General features: G+C 38.2%; 1 protein-coding gene across 3 annotated transcripts in view; it reads left to right on the top strand.

Moving 5' to 3' along the window:
* vwa5b2 (von Willebrand factor A domain containing 5B2) overlaps positions 1–23,036 on the top strand; it is a 34,911-nt gene extending 11,875 nt beyond the window's left edge. For 2 of the 3 annotated variants that reach the window (XM_048162776.1, XM_048162777.1), the window contains 18 exons: positions 865–1,022; positions 2,479–2,610; positions 4,255–4,379; positions 4,494–4,670; positions 6,162–6,272; positions 8,046–8,248; positions 11,941–12,055; positions 13,159–13,344; positions 13,467–13,704; positions 14,940–15,217; positions 16,240–16,477; positions 16,599–16,919; positions 17,047–17,154; positions 17,285–17,413; positions 19,945–19,995; positions 20,976–21,051; positions 21,140–21,257; positions 21,814–23,036. In XM_048162776.1, the coding sequence (XP_048018733.1) occupies positions 865–1,022; positions 2,479–2,610; positions 4,255–4,379; positions 4,494–4,670; positions 6,162–6,272; positions 8,046–8,248; positions 11,941–12,055; positions 13,159–13,344; positions 13,467–13,704; positions 14,940–15,217; positions 16,240–16,477; positions 16,599–16,919; positions 17,047–17,154; positions 17,285–17,413; positions 19,945–19,995; positions 20,976–21,051; positions 21,140–21,257; positions 21,814–22,389 (3,340 nt within the window). In that variant the 3' untranslated portion in view covers positions 22,390–23,036. The remainder of the gene's footprint in view (positions 1–864; positions 1,023–2,478; positions 2,611–4,254; positions 4,380–4,493; positions 4,671–6,161; positions 6,273–8,045; positions 8,249–11,940; positions 12,056–13,158; positions 13,345–13,466; positions 13,705–14,939; positions 15,218–16,239; positions 16,478–16,598; positions 16,920–17,046; positions 17,155–17,284; positions 17,414–19,944; positions 19,996–20,975; positions 21,052–21,139; positions 21,258–21,813) is intronic. The other variant, XM_048162778.1, reaches the window with a different exon arrangement.
* Positions 23,037–23,196: the final 160 nt, after the last annotated feature.

The following is a 23,196-nucleotide window of genomic DNA, read 5'->3' as shown; positions in this document are numbered from 1 at the left end:
AATTTAATTTCATTTCCATCATTTTTGATAATATTTGTATTAAAAAAATAAAATCCAGAAGAATTAAGTCAAAGCAGAATTTCTGAATTTTAATTATTAATAAAAGTTGTTCAATTTCTAATCCATAATAATTTATTAATGTTAAATGTATTTGATTGTTTTTGATTATTGAAATCTGAATAGAGAAAACAAACATTTTAATTAATTTATTGGTCATTTTAATTGATGATATAAATAAAAATTGATTGTTTAATACCGTATACCGTGATATTTACTCAGACGGTTATCATACCGTGGAAATCTCATACCGTTACAACCCTAACTTTGACTAGTGCTGTCAGTCACGGGAAAACCCCTTAACTGTTCAAAGGACAAGATATTGCAGCAGACATATATATAATAAACTCGCTCACTTGATACTCTTCTACATAATACAGTAAGCTTCAATGAACAATTTAAATTGAGAACAAACAGTTTACGTTGCTAAGAGTGGTTGCTAAGGGTGTTGTGTAGTGATACACACAACCGTTGGGTGAAGCGATCATAGCCGTGTTTTATCGTAAATAAAACACAGCTATTGACCAATCAGAATCAAGGACATGAACTAACCGTTTTATAAAATGTTTTATTCCTGTGATGGCAAAGCTGAATTTTCATCATCAATATATATTATTCAAATATGCTGATGTGGTGCTCAAGAAACATTTATTTTTATTGTGTTATCTTCAATGCATTTTAAGGGTATTTATTCGATAAAACGCCCTTACTTTTCGCTTGATAATCAGATTTACACCACCTGAATAACAAATGATGAAAATTGTGGGTTTGACCTCCCAAGAATCCTATTTAACGTCTCTCCTTCAGCCCGACTACGTGCTTTGGCAGTGTGTCTGGGAAGCAGGAGAGGATGCTGGGAGTTGGGCAGCAGTGCACACATGCTCTGTTCACCAGCTCTGCCACAAACCTCTCGCCTTATCAGCTCAACTTCCAGCTGCTGGTTCGAGGAGCCTGTCTGCTGGCCGGTAACATTTATATCTTTCTGTCCAATCTATAAAACACAAGTCACAACAGCAAGAGCTTAAATGTAAAAGCAGAAAAGTTCTAGAACGATGACATCTGGAGGAGGAGACAAAAATGGCTTACCTTTTACCTGTTTCTGTCCCTCACAGAAGGACAAGAGCCCCCTTTTAAGAGCGATTGTACATTCATGCAGGTCCAGTTTGTGTTCTGAAATAATCCAGTTAGCGTAAAACTTGGCACGGACATCAGTGATTATGATAGACATCAGTGAGTCTGCCAGAAGGAGCCAAACATCTGTGAGGGTGTGTGCAGAGTGAGAGAGTGTTTGGCTCAGGCTCCAGGCCACTAGAACAGAGGAAAGAGATGGAGACAGGGTGATATAGAGTCCTAAATCATAGTAGTGACACTGTTCTGCTCCAGAGGAAAGTGGCCGCTCTGTTTTAGCTGTCTCGACTTTAATGGACACTGAGCAGGACACTACAAATAAATGACTTTTTGAAAACTGAACCATGGTAATGTAGTATTTATTTTACATATACCTTGGTAATATCATGAAGTACTATGTTTGGAAAACCATATATAATAAACTGTATATAAATATATTGTTCTCACTCATTACCATAGTACACTAATCTTCAAAATTTTGGGGTCGGTAAGAATTTGTAATGTTTCTAAAAGAAGTCTCTAATGCTCACCAAGTCTGCAAATATTTGATCATAAATATAGTAAAACAGTAATATTGTGAAATATTATTACAATTTAAAATAACTGTTTTCTAATTTAATATATTTTGTAATGTAATTTATTCCTGTGATGGCAAAGCTTAATTTTCAGAATCATTCAGCGTCACATGATCCTTCAGAAATCATTCTAATATGATGATTTGGTGCTTAAGAAACATTATTATTATCAACGTTGAAAACAGTTGTGCTGCTTAATATTTTAGTGGAAACCACGATTAATGTTTTTAGGATAGTCTTGTGAATAGAAAGTCCAAAAGAATTTATTTGAAATCTTTTGTAACATTATAAGTCATTACTGTCACTTCTGATCAATTTAAATTTGAGTTAAAGTATTCTTTCTTTAAAAAAATCTTACTGTCCCCAAACTTTTAATTGGCTATAGTATTTTTAAGTACAATAAATAAACCAAAATAACATCCATTTTTAAAAGCATTTTTGTAAAGCCAACAACTTTTAACGTTTAATGGATATGTTTTGTATGCCTATCTATATTTATATCAAATGTAATTCCTTTAAATGTCATCTTCACTACACCCAGATAATCAGGATCAGTCTTCACTTGTGAATCTGTTTTATCATAGCTTTCGTTCCCTGAGGTTTAGATGTCAAAGATTCCCACCAATAATACTCTTTAATAGCAACTAATCAAATCAGTGCTGAAATGTCATGTGAACAGACTCTGTAACCTATTTTTATGCCATCTCTGCATTTCCAGGTCTGGAAAGCCCCACCCATGCCCTGCGTGCGGACGCTGACCCCAGTGCACAGTCTGCGTCTGCAACCTACATCACCCTGGCCGAGGAGCATCCATGTGACCGACATCTGGAAATAATACTACACCTTAGCGGTGAGAGCCAGGCTTAACATGTTAAATCACTAACTTGTTGGCAATTCTGGGAACACTTCCGCAGATTTTTTCTAGTAATGCATGTCATATAGCCAATATCTGCTTGAATGCAGAAAGACCAAAGTCTCCAAAACTGTGTTCTGATTGCATTTCAGTAACATATTTTGATATTTAACAATTTTGATATTTCAAAAGCAGCAACAAACTCTGATGTCATCATAAATTTAGTTTATGCAGCTCAAATTGTCCTACAAAATGTATTTAGGGTTAGCTAATGCAAATGTACACTTTATACCAAATAATACGGCTGATGCCTTTAACAGTAAGACAACAGAAACCAACTTACTTTTCTACAGTTGCCAAACTGAGCATTGCAATTTTCTCCCATCCATTTTTCTATGAGTGATCAAAATGGTCAGCTAAATAAATCATAAACTTCAGTGTTGTGCCAAATCCTACCCTTCTTGGACACCAAAGCATTACTGACTTCTTTTGAGTACACTATTCAGTGCCTGCCCCGGTCAGTAAGATTTTTTATTTTTTTTTATTTTTTTAGGTTTTTGAAAGAAGTTCACCAAGACTGCATTATTTGATCAAAAATACAGTAAAAAAAAGTAATATTGTAAAATATTATTACAATTTAAAATAACCTTTTCAACTTTATATATCTAAAAATGGCATTTATTCCTGTGTTGCAAACCTGTTTTTTCATCAGCCATTACTGCAGTCTTCAGTGTCACTCGATCTTTAGAAATCATTCTAATATGTTGATTTGGTGCTCAAGAAACATTAGGGCTTTTCACACTGCGCTTAATCCAGGGTTATCGTCATTCTAAACACTGCTTTTAACCCCGGGTAAAGGAATGAGCAGGGTTAGCACCTCTTTTGCAGTGTTAACCCCGTGTTGCGGTGCCAAACTTGTACAGTGTGAAACGATGCAGTTTTAGAATGTTACAGTTAGACGCTTAGCAACAGACAACCATTCGCGTACTCATATTTGCCTGCTTTGGACAGTCATGGAAACTCTGCGCATTTCATGTAAACAGTAAATTCAGCACTTGAGAGGAAAAATTTCAAATACTGACAGAAAACGTGACAATTTGAGTGAGGAGGAGTGAGGTTTCATTCTTACCTTTATAGTCTGATATGTCCATTCAGTATAAACTTGATAGTGTGAAACGTGAACCAAGATAACACAGGATTCCGTTTAACCAGAGTTTAGAATAACCCAGGGTTAACTACTTCCAGTGTGAAAAGCCCTATTTCTTACTTGTTGCATCAGTTGTTCTGCTTAGTATTTTTTGTGGAAACTGTGATGCGTTTTTTTTTCTTTTTTTTTTCAGGAATCAAAAGAAGAGCACATATTTGAAATAAAAAAAATCTTTACTGTCTCTTTTGATCAATGCATCAATGCATTAATGCATCCTTGCAGAATAAAAGTATTCATTTATTTGAAAAAAAAAAATCTTACTGACCACAAACCCATCATACTTTATGCAGTTTAGCAGAAGGCTAACAAGAAAAGCTTTTTGATCAGCTAGAACAAAATATGACCATAATGCATCAGGTTTTATAAATGGTTACTTCTTGAAAGGGGGCACAATTCCATCAATGTAATCACCTGCAAGTTACTGTTGCCTACAGAGCCTCACAGACCAATGGTCATCCTAGAGAGGGGCCGGCTCACTTTTAGTGAATACGAGCAGCAGATCCGTGCTCGTCGCGATTTCATTCGCTGTGCCCGAACGGAAGCAGAGTCTGAGAAGAGGGTAAGATTACTTGTGTTAAAACACTTGCATTGCTGACTTCATATTGATTGTCTTTTAAGAACATCATTACAGTATTACTGTACTTATTTGTTACTGCATGTGTGCCTACCCCAGCTGGAGTTCGTGCGGAGACGCTATCATAAGGATCTACTCTTGAACCCAGTCCTGATGCTTAACTTCTGCCCAGATTTGCTGTCAGAACCAACAGAACTGCAGCAGGCCAGCAGAGAACTCATCTTCCTCATTGACAACAGCAGCACAATGACACAGCACAACATCAACAAGATCAAGGTTCTTGCAATCTTCTGTATGAGCAGCTGCTCAACTGTGCAGTGACATGCCAATTTTTTCTCTTAATTGATTCGGTACATACTTTTTTTTCTCAAACTGTTGTCATTGTTATAAAGCATAGATCACTGGTTCTTAATCTTTGTTGCCACCAGAATTTTGTTTTGTAAAGCAATTTTCCACCTACAAATGTTGAAACAAACAAAAATTAAAGCTGCAAGCAGCATTTATCGGGGTTCAAGCTTTTAAGATCTTTATGCCATTTATGGTGTTAGGTTCTAGGCCGACACGAAAGCATTTAAGATTTATAGGCTTTTGGATGGGGATACATTTCTAAATGATCCTGTTATGGCTATCCAAATGATAAAGTTCAACAGTTTTTGATAATTATTGACATAAAAAATCTAGAGAATTGTACTGCAGTGGTTTTGAGGTTGAGAAACCTAGGACCTTAAGGCAAATTTATAGAGAATGAGGAGATTCAACATATGCTATGAATATTGTTTATGTGTGATACGTAGCACCACCCGGTGGCTGATTTATTTCATACTTCACACAGACCACTAGAGTCAAGAGTCAAATAGGTCCACCAAGTTTCGTTTTGATCGGCCTCCGTTAACCTGGTCAAACAGGATTTAAAACTTCTTAGGCCAATGGCAGCCATGATTTTTGAGAGATGCGAAGGTCCTCATAGACATTCATGGCACCTTCGGCCAAGACACTGCATGCCAATTTTCAAGTCAATCGGATTAACGATTGCGTAGTTATTAGCCATTTTCATGTTTTTCTCCTGTTATAGCGCCACGAAGTGGACAATCGCTTTTCCATCATGGCAACTCGGACAAGACAGTGCATGCCAATGTTCAAGTCAACTGGACTAACAGTTGCGTAGTTAAAGCAGTTTTTATGTTTTTTCGTATTATAGCGCCACCAAGTGGTAATTCTCTGCAATTTTTTTGTATGACCACAGAATGAACTTGTACATGAGTATACCAAGTTTGGTGAAAATATCTCATTTCGTTCAAGAGTTATAACCATTTAAGTGAAAGTGGCCCTGCCTACTTCGAACATTTTGGCGTCCTGTCACGAGGGTGAATCACAGATCGAAAGTCTTTTAATAACTTTTGCCAGGAAGGTCTCTAGATGATGTATATCAAGGATCATGTGAATTGGACAATTAATTTTTTTTGCATTGTTGATCGCTGTAGCGCCCCCTATTGGCCAATCGAGGCCATACCTTGTCAGGCTTTCCCCAAATTGAGACCTACCATCTGGCCAGTTTTCAAGCCTTTAGGCCTTACGGTTTGGTCTGCACGATCAGTTTTACGGCGCAATAATAATAATAATAATAATAAAAATCCTTACAATCACAATAGGGTTTCAGCAATTTGTGCTTGAACCCCTAACAATGAAAGGATTCCACTCTGAATTTGCAGTATTATGCAAGTTGAAAATAACCATAAATGTTTCTTTGTGCTTTCATATTTTTGATAGGAGGCGATGTTGGTGGCAATCAAGAGTCTGCCAAGCCGCACCATGCTGAACATCGCTGGCATCTGCTCTACAGTCAGGCCTCTTTTCAGCTCCAGCAAGCCCTGCACAGATGTGAGTCAAGTCAAGACACCTTTATTTATATAGCGCTTTATACAATACAGATTATTTCAAAGCTGTATCACAATAATAAACAGGAAGAGAACAATCAATGAAGCAAACTCCATCAAATATAAGACAAATTCAAATTTTGCTGTAAAGCAGCTCTACAAATAAAATAGTGTCATTATTCAGCTCAAGTCAGTTCAGTGTTGGTTCAGTCCAGTTCAATTACTGTAATGGCAGGTTCAGACTACACAATATTCACATGAACCGAATCCCAGACCACCCTTTTTAGGAGTACCTGGTACGGTTAACGGGTGTGCAATAGAGTTCAAAAAACAGCGTTCACATCATCCAAATTAACCAAACTCTGATGTTGTTTGAACCCAGGTGAAAGCAAACTAAAGTTCATAAATTATGAAATGAGTTCAGTTCAGATATAAGCAGCTCTACAGAAGACACTTTGAGACAGTTAAAGGTGCCCTAGAATTAAAAATTGAATTTACCTTGGCATAGTTAAATAACAAGAGTTCAGTACATGGAAATTACATACAGTGAGTCTCAAACTCCATTGGCGTGAGCAATTAAAGGGGCCGCAGCCTGAATCGGCGCATTTCTAATTATGCCCCAAAATAGGCAGTTAAAAAAATTAATTAAAAAAATCTATGGGGTATTTTGAGCTGAAACTTCACAGACACATTCAGGGGACACCTTACACTTATATTACATCTTGTAAAAAAACATTCGATGGCACCTTTAAAGGGATCACCCCAAAATGAAAACTGTCATTATTTTCTCACCCTCATGTCGTTCCAAACTCGTAAGACTTTTGTTCATCTTCAGAACACAAATTAAGATCTTTTTGATGAAATCTGTCTGTCCATTGACTGACTTTGCAACTGACACTTTGACACTTCAAAAAGATCATAAAGAGATCGGAAAACTAATCTATATGAATCGAGCGGTTTAGTCCAGATTTTCTGAAGAGACTCAAACATAAGCAGAGGCTCAACCGACCACGAATAACACACAAGAACAAGCCTCTTCCGGAAGCTCAAACATGCTGCGTAACACAAAAGAGACTACACTGGTTCTGGATGTGAATGAGATGGTTGATGTTTACCTGTGAGCAGTGTTGGGGAAAGTTACTTTGCATTACAATATTGCGTTACTCCCTTAAAAAGAATCATTGCATTACTCAAGACATAAAAACGTAGATTGGTTTAATTTGATACTAAAAAGTAAGACTGATTGCCCATTGACTAACTGCTAATTGGTCATACTAGTACTTAAGTCACAGTCTTAACATAATGGCTATGTTTATGCAACTGGCCCCTGGTGATAACAATCTCTGTCCAGGTCGCTACTACTAGTTGCCATGACGCTGCAATATCAGGTTCAAGCAGGTCCAGGGTCTGGCAGGACAAAGTGTTTTAAAACAACGAGAGCCATATGGCACTGTCATGCATTTTACAGCACGCAATGATCAAAAACAAACTTGTTTTGCTCCATTATGCACCACTGCTCTACATCTCCATCACACAGGGCTTCTCTAGAGTTTTTCATTTCAACTTAAGCTCTATGAACCATATTTAATTTTTAACAAATTTTAAAAACAAGGCTGTGGTGGGTAGACGTTAACACTGAAAATAATTTGTAGATGCCTCAGGTGCTGTTATTTATGATAAAGTTATGTTTAACCTTGAATATTTCTTTAAAACATCACCGTTTATTGTATCAACACTAAAGGGAAATCTGCAATTCTCTCCCTCTGTCATTTCTCAGAGCACAGTGACTCAGGCATTGGAGTACATCCAGAAGATGCACACAGACCAAGGTGGTGCTAACCTGTGGGGGGCGCTGTCCTGGGTTTATCGGCAGCCCGTCCACCGCAGCTGCCCACGACAGCTCTTCATCATCACAGCCGGAACCTTTAGCAACGTAGGCCGCGTGTTAGAACTGGTCAGGAGGAATGCCTGTAACGTCAGGTAAAAACTGTAACGTTTTGTACCATTGAAAACACTATGCCGAGTAACACCAATACTATAAAATAATACAAAAATGTATCTAAACAGAACAGATTCTTATTCTGATCAGAACTTTTATTACCTGTTTCAGCAAAAACAACAAAAAACATCTTATTATGGGTAAAAGGCTGAAAACCCAGATAAAACTCATTATCCATATCAGATAATCCACTCACACCCATTTTGCTGGAAATGCTAAGATTGCAAAGTAATTAATATCAATGTCAAATCCTGCGAGAAACACATTTAAAACCAGCTAAACACCTTTCACTCCAGTACATTTTATTATATTTATTATATTTCGATTTAGCTTTTATTTGTACAGTTTTAGTAATTTAGTACTTCAACTTAAACATATTTTATTTCAATTAGTTGCAAGGCAGCCTTTGTAAGTTTTTCATCAAATATTTATATTTCAATTTATTCCTGCTTTGTTTCAATTTTAAGCTAACATCTTTCAGACCAACTTCCAAAAAACAGCTCAACACATTTCACTCCAACCTTAAAACTAGCTAAACACATTTCACATCAGCAAACACCTTTACTGGATTCTTCTACACAGAATAAAAAGTGCAATGTGAAATTCTGCATTATTATTATTATTACTACCACTGCTATTATTATATTACACCAATTAACAAATCCCCAACCAGCTACATAAAATAAAGCAGTAAAATAAAATTAGAACAGAATAATAAATAAAAAAACACAAATACATTATTGAAAAGGAAATAATAAAATAAAGGGGGGGCTCAGCATAACTGTCTATGAGTCAGTCACCGTGATTTTGCCAAGTAAGACATCTTTCTGGATCAGCATATTTTGTTAATCATGGAACAACATTCGTCTGAAAATTTAGTCCTAACCCTATCCATACTCCTAAACTTAACCCTACTTATAACTTACCCCTAAAATCAGAGATTATGGTGAATAACACTTATGTAGAAGCACCAAACCCTGGTTGCAAGCCTAAACTTGGCATAAACTGTAAACTTGTCCCTCAAATCTGATTGGTTTATTGGAATGTTGTTCCAGAATCAACAAAGATGTTGATCCAGGAACATGTTGTACTTGGTGAAATCATGTTAACCCTATAGAGTCAGTATGTTATCCAAAAGGGATGCAGAAAATGTCTAGGTTACTATTCCCTGAGGGAGGTATTTACTAATGTTAACGTCAATGACTGATGAATTGGGATCTCACTTGAGAGCCCAATCACCTTCGAGTGGTAACAGAACAAACAATGGTGAGTGAGATTCGCGACGCGAGCCACACCCCCGCTTCCGGGTATATAAAGGCAGCATGCAAATACTCACATTAAGTTTTCTGCTGTGGAGCCAAGATGAAACCTGTACAGCAAGGTATGGGAGTTGTGGTGACAGGAGTTAACGTCTCCGAGAACTGTTCTGAGTTTCTTAAGCTCTGCATACGGTCCACGTACAGACGCAGGGCACGAACAGGACAAAGCATGCAAAGGCTGGGTCTGCTTCCTCCGGGGGCAACGCTTGCAAATTCACCACCTGGTGAATACCATGCCAGGGTCTCAGGATTAAGTGAGAGTCAGCCGGCCCGAATTCTAAGCACGCTTCGTTGACCGAAAATGCCTGCAGGTCCCCCACCCTCTGGATGGATGTGAGCGCAGTCAGGAGCGCCGTCTTAAGGGACATGATCTTTATCTCCACTGACTGTAAGGGCTCAAAGGGTGCTCTCTGTAGGGCCGCTAAGACCAGAGAGAGAGGTATGAGGTTTGGCAGAGGAGGATTCTGTGTCCTGGCACCTCTCAAGAACCTGACCCAAAGACTTACCATCTACTGCATTGTGATGTGTGGCAATAGCAGCAACATGCACTTTCAGGGTGGAGGAAGACAGTCTTCGCTGGAAAGAAAGCACAACATTGACAGGGCATCTATGGGGTCTTCCCTGCGGGAAGAACACCAAACAATAAAGAGGTTCCACTTCTAAGCATAAAGGCACCTCGTAGATGGGGCTCTCGCTGAAGTGATAGTGTCAACTATCCCCGGAGGTAAGCCACTTCTCCGCGTCCTGTCTAAAGACCACATGTGGAGGTTCCAGAGATCTGGACATGGTTGCCAAATGGTGCCATGTCCCTAAGAAAGAAGGTCCTTCCTCAGAGGAATCCGCAGGGAGGGGCTGTCACGAGGAGCATCAGATCTGCCTCCAGCACAGGTGGGCCAGTACAATGCAACAATCAAGACCTGTTCCTCGTTCTCCCTGACCTTGCACAGTGTCTCACTGGAGTAAACGCATACTTGCATACCTGAGTCGCTTCTGACTCCATAGGAGGAGATGGCAGGTGAGTTGCGACATACGACGGGAGCATAGACCACCTTGACGGTTGATGTACACAGCGGTCGATGTGTTGTCTGTCATGTTTGCCACACAGTAATGGAAGTAACCTGCGCAGGGCAAGTTGTAATGCTAGCAACTCAAGGCAATTGATATGCCACTGCAGGTGAGGTCCTGTCCAGGAGCCTGCTTGGCCATTGCATACAGCACCCCAGCCTGTGCTGGAGGCATCTGGTGACACAACAACATGCCTGGACATTTGTTCTAGGGGCACTCCTGCCCATAGAAAATCAAGGTCCGACCATGGGCTGAACTTACGGCAACAGATCGGAGTGATTTCCACTCGATGTGTTTCACGGTGCCATGCCCATCTCGGGACTCGGCCATGAAGTCAGTGCTGAAGTGGTCTCATATGAAGCAATCCGAGCAAGTGACCGTGGCTGCAGATGCCATATGCCCCTCGATCACTGCAAACCAATCTTGGGTGCAAATGCATGTGAGAATGCGTTTCTGCGTCAGCATCTTGAGCGGGAGCTTGTGAAGGGCCTGGTTCAAGACGCGCAGATCCAAGATTGTCGTAACCCACTGTCTTTCTTGGGCACAATGAAGTATGGGCTGTAAAACCCTGACCTCATGTTGGCTGGAGGGACCAGCTCTATTGCGTCCTTCGGCGGTAGGACAGCAATCTCTGCAGTCTGACCGTCCAAATTATCTCAGCTGAAGCTGAGAGAAATAATTTCATTCTACTGTGGTTCACATTATACAGCACAAAGTTTCCCCTCTCATAAAACACTGACTGATATTTAGAAAGAAATGCTCTTCAACAAACACAGATACACACACACACACACACACACACACACACACACACGCACACGCACGCACACATATAGCTTTCACTGTACTGGAACACAGACTCGTTATTGATACTCAGTCAAGACATTTAAAAGCCTTCGACCCAGACGGAGCAGACCTGAATTCCAAACAGCTTGTGTTGTGTGTGTGTCGTCTGGCTTCTGTTTCCCTTTAGACATTTAATTAGTGAAATGGTCCAGATTATTGTCAGGGGAATACTAAACATATTCCCTTTTCTCTCACTCTCAATCAAGCACACTGTCAATCCACTGGAGACAAACATGTATGTCTTGAGTCATGAGAAATCCTTCTTGAAATGTTCTTATAGAAATTAAACCATACAGTCTACATGCCTATATATATATATATATATATATATATATATATATATATATATATAGACAGAGAGAAAGAAAGAAAGAAAGAAAGTAAAAAGAAAGCAAGCTTGCATTTAAGTACCTTTTTATGACTTGTTTTTGGTGTTGTTACAGGTGTTTCAGCCTGGGTCTTGGTCCTCAAGCCTGTCGAAGGCTACTGCAGGGCGTTGCCAAGGTTACGGGAGGCAGTATGGAGTTTCTCAGTGAGGAAGAGAGGCTTCAGCCAAAGGTGCGAGAGTGCACAGCGCCCTCTACAGGGGCCAGAGACAGAACCGCTATTATCAAATCTGCTTTCATTACATGCTGAGGACCGTTTGATTTAAAATGTGCTTTTACGGAAGTTAAAAAAAAATGTTATTGTTTGTTATTGTTATAGAAGTACAAAAGGTTATATTATCAGGGATGTGATCAGTTTAGAAAAAAAATGTTTTTCTCCATTCTAAGACTACCATTCTATTACCATTGCAATAATACTATAGTATTATAAAATAAAACACACGTCTTTAGAAGTAATAATAATAATTATTAGTATTATTTTTAAAAATTATATTTTTAAATTAATTGTAAAATTTAAACAAATCAATAGATATATTCAATATATCCATATATTACTATTGCAATAATACTGTTGTTCTACAAAATAAAAAAAAGTATTTTGTAATAGTAATAATTATTATTATTTTATTTTACAGAACAACAGTACAGTTAATTGAATAAATTAATTGTAAAATTTAAACAAATCAATAGATATATTCAATATATCAATATATTACTATTGCAATAATACTGTTGTTCTACAAAATAAAAAAAGTATTTTGTAAAAGTAATAATTATTATTATTTTATTTTGCAGAACAACAGTACAGTTACAATACTATTATTTATGGCTATCTTAATTTCTTTATTACTGTAAAGTTTTTATTTTGGTAAAAAAAAAAATCTTACAGGTACCTGAAAACAATATAAAACTAGCCAAACTATTTAATACCTATGTAGATCTGTAGAATGTAGAATTTTGTGAATAATGGGCATCTAAATTACAAAAACGTGCTGTGGCGATACCATGATAAATGATGGCATTACATGGTAAAACTTTAGTACCATGGTAGAGAAATTCTTGTGCCATGGTATTTACATTGAACTCTAAAATACTTATAAGTATTCCATGGTACTTGTACTTGTTTAATATACCATGGAAGTACAGTGTTACCATGTCCAAAAAAACATGGTAGTACCTTGAAACTTTCTGTGGAAATCTGCAGAGCTTTCTTTAAAAAAAAAAAAAAAAAAAATGTTGTTGTGTATTTATTAATGTTTCAATTATTCTCTACAGTTGGTTAAATGTCTAAAGAAAGCTCTGGAACCCGTATTGACGGATGTACGGATTGACTGGTATGTGCCGGATAATGTCGAGGCCCTTCTCTCACCAAATGAAATTCCTCCGCTCTACCCAGGCAGCTGCCTGATTGGCTACTGCACGCTCTATGACGTATCTGGATTCAGGACCCAGAAAAGTGAGGTGAGAGGCTGTACATCACCGTACTTTGTTTCTTCTGTTCAATATATGCCAAATGAAGTGTTGTTAATATAAACTATATGCATTCAGTTGTATAAAGTCTTGCATAAATTTGTGTGTGTAAGCAGGTGAAGCCTCATGCATACAGAAGCCACCAACGTGATTCAGCGGGGTCAGTTTTTGAGCTCTCTCCCTCCACTTCCGAGCTCCTTCAGCCTCTGGTTCCCCCGGAGGAGCGCGAGAGAGATGCTGTAAAAGAGTGCGGGGTGGAGGGAGACTTTGAAGAAGCATTGAGGGAAATTTCTCGAGAAATCTCGTCGGAATTCTCCTGCGCACATGCCACCGATAATGCTGTCAGCCCGGGTAAGACTATGGGATCTGTTTAAGATTTAAGTGCATTGCATTGTGGGATTGCACATAATGTACTCAGGTTGTATGTAGTACAGTGGTTCTCAGCCTTTTTCACTTCAAGGCCCCCCCCTTACTTACAATTTCCACCTGATACAATATTTTAGAGCTTGGCATAACTAGAAAGATGTATAATCATAGTCATTGTATAAAAATAAGCAAATAATCAGAAATGTCTTGATTTTTACTTGTTTTAGCTTATTTTAATGCTTCTTTTTAGCTTTTTTTTTTTTTTTTTAAATAGTTTGAAGTCATCTTGAGGCCCTCTTGGGAATTTGTTGAGGGCCCTGGTTGAGATCCACTGATGTAATAGTAGTGCACAGTATACATAATGCATAATTAAAGGGATAGTTCGCCCAAAAATGAAAATTATCCCATGATTTACTCACCCTCAAGCCATCCTAGGTGAATATGACTATCTTATTTCATACAAACTCAATCAGAGATATATTTAAAAATATCCTTAGTCCTCCAAGATTTATAATGGTTATGAATGGCTGCCCAAATTTTAAAGACAAAAAAATTAAAAAATTAAAAATGCACCCATCCATAAAAATGGGTGCCGGAAGCTCATTATTTTACTTTATAAAGTTTTAAATAAGGATATTTGTCTTACACAAACAAATCGATTCACTTCAGAAGGCCTTTATTAACCCCCTGGAGTTGTATGGATTCGTTTTTTTATGGATGGGTGCATTTTTTTTGTCTTCAAAATTTGGGCAGCCATTCACAACCATTATAAACTTTGGAGGACTAAGGATATATTTTTAAATATATCTCTGATTGTGTTCATCTGAAAGAAGATAGTCATATTCATAGGATGGCTTGGCTGAGGGTGAGTAAATCATGGAATAATTTTAATTTTTAGGTTTAATTAATAATTTTTAATTTTTATCTCTTTAAAGCGATAATCCACCCAAAAAATAAACCTGTATGCATTTTTTCTTCTGTGTAACACAATGTTGGTAACCAATCAGTTTTGGTTCCCATTGACTTTCATTGTATTTTTTGTCCATACAATGGAAATCTCTAGGAACCAAAACTGTTTGGTTATCAGCATTCTTCAAAATATCTTCTTTTGTGAAAGAAAGTCAAAACGAGAATGAATAAATGATGACTGCCTGCTGGATGGATCATTTTCACTTTAAAAAAGTAGTAGGAGCCATTTTAAACATAACTGTTATCTACAGGTGGCGACACTGACTACAGCACCGGTGATGTGCGCTGGCGTATTCAACAGGATTCGTATGTTCAGGATCAGTATGTGTTGACACACTGTTCTCTGAGCAGTGAGAGGGCCTTCTCGTCTGTTTCTCCCCAAGCAGAGAGTTCTGTGCTGGGCATGGGTTCTCTGCCACATGGCTTGGAGAAAATGGAGCCCACACAGGGTAGAGGCCTCTCGCGCTGGGAAACTCCATGGACTCAGAACGCCACCTCTTCAGGGGACACAGATTCTACATCAGGGAAGGTGACAGCAGCAATAACATTTGTATTTAAGAATTCACTTAAAGCTGCAGTCCGCGATTTTTGGCCCTCTAGTGGTTAATAAACAGAACTGCACACGTCTTGCGGAAGAACGTTGTAGCCGGAGCTACTTTTCTCTGTGTATGTCTATGGCGAGTCTCGCAGTTACTGTTACCAGTTACCAGAATATAAACACTTATTATAAGTGTACCATAATGATTCAGGGTAAGACAAAAACACGGATTGGAAAATGGATTCATGTTGTACATTATCATTATATAATTTTTGTAAATTTTGAACACAAAAAACGTTACGGACAGCAGCTTTAACATAGAGTAAAGAGAGTTTAACATCAATTTACATGTGCAGTGCAGTACCAGTAATCTAAAATACCCTGAAAAAGAAATGTACACACAAAATAAAATGAAAATAAAGCAAATTTAAAGCTGAATTATTCACACATTAAAATAACTCCTTTAGGTAATTGCCAATATTATATTTTGCAATTTATACTGGACAAAGCAGTAGTTTTTGAAACAGTATTTTGACTGTTTCCAATTTTCCAATTAAAGTATTGTTGCTGTTAACTTGGAAATGGACTCATATTGAAATGCCCACAAGACTATGGGATCTGTGTAGATTTAAGTGCGTTGCATTTTGGGATATCACAAAATATGCTTAGGTTGTATGTAGTAGTAGTAGTAGTAGTAGTAAATTCACTATAGTTTAAAAAATCTTAATAAAATATGACAAGATCTGACAAGAAAAAATAACCTTAATTATGTCAGATAACACTTAAGCAAAACATGGTCAGGTCAAAGTGAATAATTTTTGGTTCCAAATTTTTAACAATTTTACTGGTAGTCCACTGTATGAAGAATTTTTGGGTATAATATGTCACAGTTTACTTTATTTTGCTATCCTAACTTACATATATAGAATTACATTACTATAGTGTCCTGCACCCACTAGTAAAAATATATCAAAAATGTCTGAATAATTTTTGGATTGACTATGTTTCTGTAGGCTGGCAAGCTCTTAGACCGTGATGAGTCTCGTCGCAGGCAGAGGGCGTTAGCTCGCTCTGCTCTGGCTGGCCGAAGTTTCTCATCTCCGCAGGGTGACCTGGACATGCACCGCCTGAGGAGGGCACTAGAGAGGGTCTCATTTGAGCAGGCCCTGGGGGGCCGGCTGGAGGAGAGTGACACAGACACCCAAAGCACTTCACGAGGAGGTTTATCCCGCCCCAGTCTGACTGACTCCAGTGAGGGAAAACAGTCTACAGTCATATACCTTTATGAATCAACATAAACACACAAATGCATATAAAATATGGTCCAAAAATTAAATAATCTTTTTCTTTTCATCTACCACTGTCTGTCCAGATGGCCTCCTGTTCCCTGCTTCCCCACTAGACTGGGACACCTTCACCGATCCTGAATGCCTGTTTTCAGCCGCTCCTCCATGTGAGTTCCAGGCTCCAGGGGCCCAGTGTCGCTCAGTGATCCATGGCAAGCTGGGAGGACGGCCCGTATCCTGGGAGGTCCATGTGGATCTGTCCCTTTTGTGGGACACTGAGATCTCAGCAACCCTGCCCACCAGCACCGGGGCCTGGGATGAGATTATCCACCAGCTGACCGCACAATCTGTCATCACAGACTTCGAAAACATGGCGGAGAAAGAAACAGATATTGAAGTTGAAAGAGGTCTGATAAGAATAAGAGTTAAAAACAAAATATTTAATATTTAAATAAATAACAAAATATCAGTTTCACTGTTCCATTCACAGTTTCTGTTGTTTGGATGTGTGTTCTTTTACTGATATGTACGTAGGTCCTTGCAAGCGGTACAGAATGAAAGCGATCCAGACCAGCAAAAGCTGTGGAATTGTCTGCATGTACACAAGCTTCACCACCACAGACACCAATGCACGACGCACAGGTACACACAAACAGCACATGTACACCACACGCAATCTCACATAAAGACTGTGACACGAAACAGATATGCTTATCTAACAGGTACATATTTTATTGATGAAGGTGAATTTCATTTCATGTGTGTGTGCCAGGTGTGCGGTTTGGGACAAGACACAGTTCTCATTCTGGCAGCAGAAGACAAAAGTTGTGCTCAGTGGGATTTAGACGCCCCCCGTCCAGCAGAGGCAGTGAAGAGACAGAAGATACACACACCTCGACAGGTATCTTATCAATTTTATATATATATACACAATGTTTTCATGAGCATCAGATCAGCATATTAGAATGATTTCTGAAGAATGGAGTAATGATGCTGGAAATTCAGCTGTGCCATCACAGGAAGAAATTACTATTACTAATATTTTAAAATATATTCATATAGAAAAAAAATATTATTTTAATTGTAATAATATTATTTTGTAGTATTATTTTATTTTTATTTTTTATTTTATTTATTTTTTTTTTTTTTTCTGTTTTTGCCCACAATATGCATAAACAGAGCAAGGCTCAACAAGCACATCTTTAAACACCAACATAGATACCTGAAAAGAAAACTCATCTGAAATACAAAGACAAGAAACCATGAGGCTATAAAACAATGGGTCTCATTCACTAAGCATGCATACACACAAATTTGTGTGTAAGATATGCATAGGAACAATTGGACAAATCATGATTCACCAAAAATCTTGTACAAAAAAATCATTCTAAATTTACGACAAAATATAGGAACAACTGAAAGCACTCAGACGAAAAAAAGAGCGCTTACTCTGTACAACCTTATAATCATGTTAAGAAGTTATATAAATATTAATTTTCATCCAAACAAGACTATAATTATATTAAAGTATGTTACATCAATTGTATTACATAATCAATATATAAAATTACAACCCGAATTACAGAAATGAAAACTGAAAAGACTTTCAGATCACATGAGCTAATATTTTATTCACAATAGAACATAGATAAAAAATGTTTAAACAGAGAACTTTTACACTTTTATCCACTAAATGAGCTCATTTCAAATTTGATGCCTGCTACAGGTCTCAAAAAAGTTGGCACAGGGGCAACAAATGGCTGAAAAAACAAGAAATTTTGAAAAGATTCAGCTGGGAGAACATCTAGCAACTAATTAAGTTAATTGATATCAGGTCTGTAACATGATTAGCTATAAAAGGGATGTCTTAGAGAGGCAGAGTCTCTCAGAAGTAAAGATGGGCAGAACTTTGAAAGAGTGCATAAAAAGATTGTGGAATACTTTAAAAACAATGTTCCTCAACGTCAAATTGCAAAGGCTTTGCAAATCTCATCATCTACAGTGCATAACGATCATCAAAAGATTCAGAGAAACTGGAGAAATCTCTGTGCGTAAGGGACAAGGCTGAAGACCTTTATTGGATGACCGCGGTTTTTCCAGAAACCACTGTCGGTAAACACAATCCGCCGTGCCATCTGCAGATGCCAACTAAAGCTCTATCATGCAAAAAGGAAACCATATGTGAACATGGTCTAGATGCGCCATTGTGTCCTGTGGGCCAAGGTTCATTTAAAATGGAAAAGTGGGAAAAGTGTTCTATGGTCAGACGAGTCCAAATTTGACATTCTTGTTGGAAATCACGGATGCCGTGTCCTCCGGGCTAAAGAGGAGGGAGATCTTCCAGCATGTTATCAGCATTCAGTTCAAAAGCCAGCATCTCTGATGGTATGGGGATACGTATGCTTGCATGTTTTGGTAGCCACTATGAATGCAGAGAGGTATATAAAGGTTTCCCGACGTCGTCTATTTCAGGGAAGGCCTTGTGTATTTCAGCAGGACAATACAAAACCTCATACTGCAGCTATTACAATCTTTCACCTATAGAGAAAAATATGTCAAAGATGACCACAAACTCTTCAGCAGCTGGAAACCTATATCAGGCAAGAATGGGATCAAATTCGAACACCAAAAATTCAGAAACTCGTAACCTCAATGCCCAAATCTCTTCAAACCATTTTGAAAAGAAGAGGAGATGCTACACCATGGTAAACATGCCCCTGTCCCAACTATTTTCAGACCTGTAGCAGGCATCAAATTTAAAATGAGCTCATTTTGAGCATAAAATTGTAAAATTTCTCATTTAAACATTTGTTATGTTATCCATGTTCTATTGTGAATAAAATATTGGCTCATGTGATTTGAAAGTCTTTTTGTTTTCATTTTATTCAAATTAAAAAAACGTCCCAACATTTCCGAAATTCGGGTTGTATATAATAAAATTATTAAATAATACAATTTAATCAAAAATACATTTCATCACACAGTTATTATGTTCAGCTGCAAGGTTTCTGTGAATAATGCAGTGTATGTACAGCTGGTTCATGGGAGGTCTGTAATCTGGGTCTGTATGAAAGGTGTTTATTGTGAGTATGGCACGCTTGGCATTGCTCGAGGATCAGGCGACAGCACGTCTTTAAACAGCGGCATTTGTCAAGAAAGAGACATAAGACTAAAGAAAGCGTGCGCAGAAAGCCCTTATATGGACATGGTTTGGGCGCGTTTTATGCAAATGACTAACCTTGTGCACATGGCCGCTCATTTACAATACTCCAAAATAAGAACGAGTTTAAGAACAAATTCATGTGTGATTTTTCGTGAGTTCTGTGTGTACAAATATGAAATAATCCACGCAATTATTAGTGAATAAGACCCAATGTCTTTGCATTCTGTTCAGTGCAACTCTGAATTTCTGTTCTGTTTTCTTGGACCCAGACAGAGAAGATACACCTGCATCCCCTTGTAGCATGACATCCTGGGATAGCAGTGAGTATAGGAGAAAAAAAGAATGCTTTAAAGGGATAGTTCACCCCAAAATGAAAATTGTCATCATTTACTCACCCTCATGTTGTTTTTGACTTTTGTTCATCTTCGGAACACAAATGCAGATCTTTTTAATGAAATCTGAGAGATTTCTGTCCTTCCATTGACAGTCTACATAACTACCACTTTGACAGTTCAAAAGGTTCATAAAGAGATCATAAAACTAATCCATATGAATGAGCGGTTTAGTCCACATTGTCTGAAGAGACACGATGGCTTTAGATGATGAACAGATTGAATTTAGGCTTTTATTTGCATATAAACATTCATCAACACACACATCAGTTATGGTAAATGGAAGCTCAAGCAGTTATGCTTGAAGTGCGAGAACCAATGTGGTTCATTATTGTGTTACACAGCACGTTTGAGCTTCTCCAAGAGGTTTGTTTCTGGCACGTCAAGCTGTTTAAGTTCGCTGATCAATGTTTATATGTGAATAAAAGCCTAAATGAAATCTTTTTATCATATAAAGCAATCGAGTCTCTTCAGAAAATTTGGACTAAACCGCTCAATTCATATGGATTAGTTTTACGATCTCTTTATGAACTTTTTGAAGTGTCAAAATCTCAGTTGCATAGCTGTCTATGGAGGGACAGAAATCTCTCAGATATCATATCAAGTGTTACGGTTTGAAACGACATGAGGGTGAGTAATTAATGACAGAATTTTCATTTTTGGTTGAACTAACCCTTTAAGGTGCGGTCACATGACAAAAAAGGTCTAAGGTCTAAAGTGTAGCGATGCATTAAGCATGAAGTCAGTTTCAAACCAAGCAGCTTTCTGTTGGTCAATGCTGTGGAATTTGAGAAGGAAACGTTTTCACCGAACAACAGTGCGACCGCACCTATTGATTATACCTTAAAAAAATGATCCAACATTTCAATGGTGAATTGTGGGAGTAATGATGAAGGTGTGTCTTTCAGGCACGGGAGGGAGCGTCAGTCCATCAGCGGTGTCGTCTCGCTCTCAGCGCTCTGTGGAGAGCTTCTTCGGCTCCAAGTCAGCACTGACCTGCATACGTATCACAATTTGTAATCATTTTAACTTGATATTATGCTGTCACACCAAATTTTGTTGTGTTCTCCAGGTTCAATCTGGGAAGACTAAAGGGCAATAGTGGAAAACAGGCTCCTCTCAAACCTCACTGTCTCTCTGCAGAGACCGACAGACACATAGAGACAGACACGCCTGACTACTTGCCGTTGGTTGGTGTAATTGCATACTGTCAGTGCTGGGTAGATTACTTATAAATTGCAGTCTGTTACTAATTACATCATTATGAAAATTGTAGTTATTAATGGAATCTATTAGATTACTTATTTTGACTACTTTTCGATTACTTTTGACCTAACTCAATTATAACATAGATTTGAATGGGATTTTGTGTACCATATTGATATTAAAAATAAAAAATAAAAAAAATGGAGAATGAAAATATAGTATATTCCACTCTTTGTTATCAACATCATGGAATTCATTAAACCTTACATGCCATAACTGATTGAGAAGTGCTTATGTCCCCAAATTTAGAAGTATGGATTGCAAATTAATTTATATGACTCAGTTACTACCCAGTATTGAATATTGATTTAAATAACTAATCAGGGGTGCGTTTCCCGAAAGCATCGTTGATGAACCACGCTCGTAAGTCCCATTGAACTCTATTGGTAACGACGGAACTTGCGACCATAGTTCGCTTCGGGCAACGCGCCCCAGAACGTAAAGCCAATGTCACCAACTTTACTTTTCGTGTCCCCACAGGTGCGCCTTCAGTTGGCATCAGGTGCGTTTCTGCTGTCTGAATCATACTCCGAGTGCATCCAGATCCCTCTGGACCGCCTAAAAAGAGCGTCCCCATACCTGAGCCACCGCAGCAGTCTGAGCCCACCTTTCCATTGTACCTCACCGCCCACCACCGCTTCATCTAGACACATGCGCGAGTCTTGGTCCAACCCTTTGGAGGAGGGGTCTCCAAAATTGGTGGGTGGAGTCCCGCAGGCTGACAGTGGGCGGGGCTCTGAAGCGGACACATGCGAAGGTCCACCGTTGGATCCGGCAGAACCTCATGGAGAGAAACTGGAGCAGATGGATGTAGAAAGCTCTAGTTGGGCCACGGCGGTAGCTCTGGCCTGGCTGGAGCACCGCTGCGCTGGGTTCTTTGTGGAGTGGGAACTGGTGGCTGCCAAGGCAGATTTCTGGCTGAAGTGTCAATCGCTAACAGAGGGTGTCGACCTGGTAGGGTTGAGGGCAGCAGCTAGGCAGCTTTTTCTACTGTTGCGTCACTGGGATGAAAATATCAAACTGAACGTGCTTTGCTACAACCCCAATAACATGTGAGGAGCAGACCTCAGATGAAGTTCTTGGGTCTTTAATTGAATTTAACCCAGAACTCACAATTCAACTTTATAGCAGAATAGAATTCATTGAAGGTGTCCTTCAAAAAGGAATGGAGATAAAGCTGAATTATGAGTTGGGTTTCAGTTTCTCTCATGCCCAGACCACAATACTGTACAAGCTTTGCCTTAATTTATGGGCTTCAGTTTAATTATGCAGTAGAATGTAGTTCACTGTTATCAACTGCAGGTCTGACAGCACTTTATGCTAGCAATAGCAAAATAGTATTGGATGCTTCATAAAACCAATCACAAACATAAAGAGCAGGCCAAAATGACACATTCTTGCCTTAACTGACACTACCATTCAAAAGTTGAGTCAGTAATTTTTCTTTTTTAAAGTAATGATCAGCAAGGATGCATTAAATTGATCAAAAGTGATGGTAAAAAAACATTTACAATGTTACAAAATGTTGCTTTCAATTCATCAATCCTGAAAACAATTCATCAGATTCCACACAAATATGACGCAACTGTTTTCAATATTGATTATAATAAGAAATATTTCTTAAGCACCAAATCAGCATATTAGAATGATTTCTGAAGGATCATGTGACACTGAAGACTGGAGTAATTTTGCTTTGCCATCACAGGAATACATTATATTTTAAAATATATATTAAAAAGAAAGCAGTTATTTTAATTTGTAATAATATTTCACAATATTACTGTATTTTTGATCAAATAAATGCAGTCTTAGTGAACATAAGAGACTTCCCACATTTTGAATAGTAGTATACTTGCTTGAATT

The sequence above is a fragment of the Megalobrama amblycephala genome, linkage group LG17 (assembly GCF_018812025.1).
Source record: "Megalobrama amblycephala isolate DHTTF-2021 linkage group LG17, ASM1881202v1, whole genome shotgun sequence".
NCBI lineage: Eukaryota > Metazoa > Chordata > Actinopteri > Cypriniformes > Xenocyprididae > Megalobrama > Megalobrama amblycephala.
This window is presented reverse-complemented; position numbering and strand designations above follow the sequence as displayed.